At 38.9% G+C, this 6,847-nt stretch overlaps 1 protein-coding gene across 2 annotated transcripts; it reads left to right on the top strand.

Annotated features, from left to right (window-relative positions):
* The first annotated feature begins 693 nt into the window (after nucleotides 1-693).
* Nucleotides 694-6,638, top strand: LOC142719146 (phosphatidylinositol polyphosphate 5-phosphatase type IV-like). 2 transcript variants are annotated; one of them, XM_075848760.1, is made up of 12 exons: nucleotides 694-1,333; nucleotides 1,706-1,797; nucleotides 2,019-2,143; nucleotides 2,413-2,532; nucleotides 3,895-3,990; nucleotides 4,102-4,263; nucleotides 4,439-4,554; nucleotides 4,761-4,897; nucleotides 5,101-5,208; nucleotides 5,878-6,012; nucleotides 6,132-6,217; nucleotides 6,305-6,638. In XM_075848760.1, the coding sequence occupies exons 1-9, from the start codon at nucleotides 1,019-1,021 to the stop codon at nucleotides 5,174-5,176; spliced, it is 1,239 nt and encodes a 412-aa protein (XP_075704875.1). In that variant the 5' UTR covers nucleotides 694-1,018; the 3' UTR covers nucleotides 5,177-5,208; nucleotides 5,878-6,012; nucleotides 6,132-6,217; nucleotides 6,305-6,638. The 2 variants fall into 2 exon arrangements, with proteins under 2 accessions (XP_075704875.1, XP_075704876.1); XM_075848761.1 differs by having other exon boundaries at nucleotides 5,084-5,208.
* Nucleotides 6,639-6,847: the final 209 nt, after the last annotated feature.

Genomic DNA, 6,847 nt, shown 5'->3' with positions numbered 1-6,847 from the left:
TGATGTCACAGAGCATGGGTATATACTATGGTGCTGGCCACAGATCTATCACTCATCAGTTGGATGTGACCGGTAAGTACTCTATCAGCGCTACGTCTCTAGATGAGTCTCATCTATCAGTTTCTTTATGAATATTTTATTCTTAGGTACAATTCTGCTGTGTATGCCATTTAAAGTTTAGTTTATATTTGGAATAGTTATACTAATTTACTAAGAAGTTGCTAAATGGCAATATGGCGGCCTGTGACTTCTGCTCCATAGACAGAATGCAGCTTGCAGACTGAAATTGGCATCTGTATTCTGCTGGTAAATTGATAAAGCAACCACAAAGAAAGGGAATGTGAATGACCCGCAGCCCTGAGAACTTATTATTGGAACCCTTCAGTTTATAATAGGAGTAATTCTCATAATAAATATTTACTAGGGAATTACTAATTATGCATTTTAGGTTCTCTACTTATGTAAAATACACTATTATTATTAATAATTACTAGTATAAAAATATTAGGGAAGTGATTTAATACTAATACTGTATCCTCAATAGCAATTGTCATTTTTCATTAACAAATTACAGAGGTTCTAAATTATGGTTAGTATCTCATATAATAATTACATAAACCCCGGAAATGTCATACTGTGTCAATTCAACAACCAATACATTGTTCCAACATCCAGACCCCAAGCAATGTCATTCACAGCTGGTCCAAGCCCCAAGACCCCAAGCAATGTGATCTTCAAACACTTCTGATTGACCAGATCCTGTACTTGGAATGCCGCTTTTATAACTAATTTCTCCAGCTGGTTCCCTCAGAGTTTTTTCGCTAACTATTTCTTTCTCTGGTCATTCTAGATCTTGCTGTTGGATTGACACTGTGTTACTTACTGTGTTGCTTTTACGGTCAGCGATTTGTCCTATTTTCAGAGAACTAGAGGCGATTAGTTAAATTCAATCTTTACTGCCTCCTGGTTTTCTACCACGGACATTGGTGCAGTTTTGCACCCGGGGCATTAAACAACCATGCCCTTTTGGAGAAAAACAAAAAAATATCATGTCTCTCAGATTCCTGATAAAGGAAATCTGATGAAAGAGATACCAACTATGGAGGAGCCTAACATCTCGCTCCAGACGTTTTCTATCATCAAAGACATACCAGCTGAAAAATGCAGCGATCCAAGTCACAGCAAACCTTGTGACATTGGCTCAAAGAACACCAAGAAGAGCGCAATCAGGAGCTTGGGCAGCAGCGCTGTGATTGGCGCTAAAGAACTGGATCGCTGTTTCCCAAATAGACGGCTGAGATTATACGTTGCCACCTGGAATATGGAGGGGAAGGTGAGAAGTAATGTACAATATCTATTGTGACCCATCAGGGTGTCTGATCTACAGTTGGATAAATTGGGTCAGTAACCATGTGTCTTTAGTTTGCAGTTGGATATCACATAGACATATTATATCCTACCCTAGGCCCACATTTTCTAAACATTTGGGCCAATCACTGTTGCTGCACACACTGCAAACTGTCAAACTAATAACCTATGTCTTTGGAATGGCAATACCTCCGATCCTAAGACTGCAGCCCTGGCCATAGTCTATAAAGACTAAAATCCAATTCGATCAGATAGAATTTTTTGTAGGCGATATAGAAGATGTCAGTTTGGTTGGTGCTCTGTGTATACATTATTAATATCTTCATATTTTGAGCAGGAGTTCCCACAAAATCTAGAGGATCTGCTGTTGCCATCAGATGACACCAAGGACATTTATGTAATTGGCGTTCAGGAAGGATGTCCAAACAGGTAAGTCTTCTCAGGTTGTCTTACAACAGTCTATGTCTGCAGATGGACTACAGGTCGGCTGATTGAAATTCTCTCTCGACCTTCTACTTAGTATAGGATCGCTCCTTAATTTTCCTATTTAACCCCAGAGGTTATAATATTGATTGTTTAATAGATGAGTTGAGTATTTTAATCTGGTGTCATTTATTAATATGTTAACTTGAAATTGTGTCTTCTTGTAGACGGGAATGGGAGATAAAATTACAAGAGACCCTTGGTCCGCACTACGTGCTATACCACTCATCCGGGCTCGGAGTCTTGTATCTCACCATCTTTATTCGACGGGAGCTGATCTGGTTCTGCTCAGGTAAGATTGACTTTCTTACATCTACATAATAAGTCCTAATTGAAGTCATTAGTTGGAACTTCTTATTTAGTCATTAGAACTAGATGTCTGAAAACCCAACTCTCAGATTCTTCACTGTGGAGTATTGGAGATCTGAGAGTTTACTCCACAGTTACAAAGTGTGAAATGATGTTGTAGTAATATTTCCAGCGTTTAATAGGAAAATATCTGTATCATTGTTGCATGTTGTACTATTACCACTGACCCTTCTCCTTGTGTTTCTTATACAGAGGTAGAGCACACCCATATAACAACCAGGCTATTCCACCATGTAAAAACCAAAGGAGCTTTGAGTGTTGCCTTCACTGTCTTTGGGACATCATTCCTGTTTATTAATTCCCATATGAGATGTAAGTATGTCTGTTATTAATATGTGACTATGTACAGTTTTACTGTGTATAAAAGTGCTGCTGGTTCATAAAAAAACTATAATATATGAGATGATATGAAGAGATCTGTACTATTAATGTTTTGGTGCAAAATGAAAAGTTCTTCCTTATTTGGTCAAACTTCTTCTAATCCATCAAACTTATTCTATATAGTGAGAGACAAGTAATAGTGGAAGGATTAACGGCCTAATGTCCTTTACAGACTATTAGGCTGGGTTCACACGACCTATTTTCAGACGTATTGGAGGCGTTTTACGCCTCGAAATACGTCTGGAAAAAAAAGCCTTGAATACGTCGGCAAACATCTGCCCATTCATTTCAATGGGTTTGCCGATGTACTGTGCCGACGACCTGTAATTTTACGCGTCGCTGTCAAAAGACGCAAATAACAGCCTCGTCAAAGAAGTGCTGGACACTTCTTGGGACGTAATTGGAGCCGTTTTTCATTGAATCCAATGAAGAACAGCTCCAAATTACGTCCGTAATTGACGCCTCGCAAAATGCGAGTACGAGCAATTACGTCTGAAATGCAGGAGCTGTTTTCTCCTGAAAACAGCTCCGTAATTTCAGCCGTAACTGACGTTATTGTGTGCACATACCCTAATAGAAATACTTTATCCTCTGTCAAGAAAATGATTGTGTCTTAGATTTACAGTAACAGAAATATCAGTGTCAGAAGTAACAAGGAGGTTAAGTCCAGCGCATGAGTAGAAGTAAAATAGAAATGTTTTTCCAAGTTTAATTAAATTTCCACTACAGCGAAGTCTAAGGACGTCGCTATCGTCCGAAACGCGTAGGCTTACAGGATCATCTTTTCCTCTTATCCACACACCAGGACCATACCCTAATGGACTTTTTAATGGAAATTTAATTAAACTTGGAAAAACATTTCTATTTTACTTCTACTCATGCGCTGGACTTAACCTCCTTATTACTTCTGCTCCTGCATCGTGTGCCGACACGAAAAGGTCCGGGCGCTGACAGCGACACTCATTTCTTATGTCAGGTGAGCTGGAGGACTTCTCCCTTTGTTTTCTACTACTACAGAAATATCAGTGTGTCTGGTGTACAGAGTGCGGACCCACATCATGGAACTCCACCAGTCTCATCTTCTAAAATGTCAATAGAAATCCTATTAAAATAAATACTATTTGCAGAAAATTCATTGTTGAGGGAACATTCAGACTACACAGCCCAAGAAGTAGATGTGATACCTAGATAATATATGATAAAGAAACCTATTGTCAGAGAAAACTTAAATATGGTGGTTGTCCTAAACTCCAGGAGGTCATATTTACTGATATGTATATTTTTGGTTTGCAGTTGGGGCAGTCTACAAGAGGATCCAGGACTATAAAACTATCACCGAGGGTCTCCGTCTGCCTCAAATTATTCCGGAAAGAATAAACTCCAATGCCTGTGAGTATTACTTATGTGGTTGAACCTATCGATTCCTTTATCTATTTATCTCCATTGAGTCTAATGCAGTCACGTGGTCTAATTGTGTCCTGTGTTTATCTCATTCTACAGTGGACGTCACCAGCCGCTTTGATCGAGTTTTTTGGTTTGGGGACCTCAATTTTCAACTAAAAGAGGACAGAAAAAACGTGGAATCTCTTCTGAAAAATATTAAAGGAAGAGATATGTCCAGTCTCCTCAAACACGACCATCTGAATGAAGCCAAGAACAACGGTACAGTTACTAGTAGACAGATCTCTATCACTCCTCAGCCATTACCACATACACCTCAACAGATCAATACAAATCACTGTCATGATGGTGGATATGTTCACCACATTCTTATATAGTCCTACATCTCTTGCACATGTTTTTAATACTGACATGTTTTTTTTTCTTTTAACTTAAGGGTCCATATTTGTAGGGTTTAAGGAGCACACCATTGAATTCCTTCCTACATACAAGTTCGACATTGGCACAGACACCTACGATACATCAGAAAAGCAGAGAATTCCATCATATACGGTAAGATATCTTATTTCCAGGTCTACAGAGCTAAAGAAACAATAGATGTCATGGATAGATTTTCAAACCTTAAATGCACAAAGTCTCAAAATTTATATTATATAATAAAATAGGCCGAAATGTTCAGTCTATGATGCTATGAGGTTTATAAATAAATGATAATATGATTGCACTGATGATATTTGTTATTTTCATGACCTCTACAGGACAGGGTGTTGTTTAAGAGCCAATACGAGGGAGATGTGCGAGTCCTGAGATACGACTCATGCCCTGTTTTGAAGACCTCAGACCACCGACCCGTTTTTGGCATCTTTGAAGTAAAGCTCAGACCTGGTTCAGATGAGTAAGTCATGTCCATGTTGTTGGTAAGATCCTTTCAGTAGCCGCCATTACTACATGGGCCTTATAGCAGAGCTCACACTTTGGGGCAGGTGGCTGTATACCTGGGTGACAGTACTGGAGTAATATAGGATGTGAAACTAAACAATTATTGTGTGGTTACCCGCTAACATTATCATATGTCTTACAGTATATTTCTCATTCCAGCATCCCATTGGCTGGTGGAAGCTTTGACCGCAAGATCTATTTGAAGGGCATTAGGAGGTCAGGACAAAAAAAGTAGCTGCGTCTGTTCATGTCCTGACAGCACATAAGGTGAGAGCATTGTACTTGTCTAGTATGTTTGCTGTGAGAATGTTCTTCCATCTCTTAAGTCTTCCTCTGAATCTGTCATTTAATTTATCAACCAACATAAAGAAATTGTAAATAAGTCATTCTATCTTCTAGTTACATTTTCTTGTTTTCAGATATTTTTTTAATTTCTAAATGAAGGTTGTGGGTTTTAGAGGAAAACTGTAAGCATGTATATAGTATAATAGATTGGTGGGAATTTATTAAGACTGACGTTTCTTACACCGGTCTTAATATAAAAAAAACTTGGAGTAAAATGTGCCTAATTTATGAAAACGCCCCCACACCTTAATAACTAATAATCCATGTTATTATGATAAATGTGTCGGCCGCTGATGGCTCTGCTCCTCCAGCTGCTCTCTGTCCACTTTTTAGAAAAGTGCCATAAGCGCAGAAACTACACAGATCACAATTTTTACCGCAAATTGTGACTTTTGTTCCGTTTATAACTTTTCTACGTAAAAAAAACTGGCATAGAAAAGTTAAAAAATGTCCCCATTTGAAGTGTCTTAAAGAATCCTGCCACTAGGATGGATGGATAAACTGTATTTTATGGTGCATTAGCTTCTAAGCAAGCATGATAGATACAAGGAACATTCTTATGGATGTTAGACATTACTTGGCATCTTGCAGGACTCCTAAGGAACATTTACCATCTCAGGTGCATAAAACAATGATTCCACCTTTGTGAACATCAGAAAGTTCCTGTAACATCCTGAACAGCGCAGCTTTAGATCAAACCCACCCCTTGGATCAACCATCTTCAAGGTTTGTAGTGTAACCCCCAGGATCTAATAGGAAAATCCGCAATAAAACATCTTCTCTATTTTGTGCCTGCTAAGAAACACACATTAGTAGAGCATTAATAGCAAATATTTCTCTTGCAGCATAAACATCAATTCCGCGTTATATCTGGCGAGAACAGCGCTCCCTGTCACCGGAGGAGCCGCCATCGTTGCTGATAGAAAGAATGGTAAGTTCCTCTAGATATGTCCTCTCTATATTTGTTAAGCAGCCTGAATAATGAATATTTAATAGGGTTGTGGGCTTCTCCCCCCAGAGCAAGTCAGCAGATTTCAACAGAACATCAACATCAATGCCAATAACAACCAAGGGCAGAACCCGCCATCTTACAAGTATCCCAATGGCGAGACTTAAAATTGTCTACATCTGTCACGGAAGAGTCATCAGTGTGGTTATCGGGGCATCAATGTCACCCAGAAGACCAGGCCCAGAACAGGAGAACATGTCATCTCTTCCTGTGTCTCTGGAATACAGATTTACCACCCCTTACTGACATTACAGTATATACTGGGACATCTTCCATTGTTTTTGCTGGATCTTGTATAACATCATCTTTACCATCTTATAATTTGATCAACAAAAACCATAAATAAATCTTTAACATCAATCCATAAGTGTGACTGGTATTTATTAGTGTGTTCAGTGCCCGGCTGCAACTTACCACAGAGTATACAATTCACTTAACCGACTCTTCACAGCGCTATTTGTGTGACATCGCGTTTAATCCAGTGGTAGGTGACAGGACATTGTATCATATGTACACAATAGAGAGAGTATGGAACGTGCCGCCATATGTACT

This window comes from Rhinoderma darwinii, unplaced genomic scaffold (assembly GCF_050947455.1).
Source record: "Rhinoderma darwinii isolate aRhiDar2 unplaced genomic scaffold, aRhiDar2.hap1 Scaffold_47, whole genome shotgun sequence".
Lineage (NCBI taxonomy): Eukaryota > Metazoa > Chordata > Amphibia > Anura > Rhinodermatidae > Rhinoderma > Rhinoderma darwinii.
This window is presented reverse-complemented; position numbering and strand designations above follow the sequence as displayed.

What these genes read in the sequence shown, in the direction of transcription:
- LOC142719146 (XM_075848760.1), top strand. Translation starts at nt 1,019, where the DNA reads ATGCCCTTTTGGAGAAAAACAAAAAAATATCATGTCTCTCAGATTCCT. An exon ending in GCTGATCTGGTTCTGCTCAG is followed by an intron (nt 2,144 to 2,412) that starts GTAAGATTGACT and finishes TTTCTTATACAG; the next exon opens with AGGTAGAGCACACCCATATA. An exon ending in CTCAGACCTGGTTCAGATGA is followed by an intron (nt 4,898 to 5,100) that starts GTAAGTCATGTC and finishes TTCTCATTCCAG; the next exon opens with CATCCCATTGGCTGGTGGAA.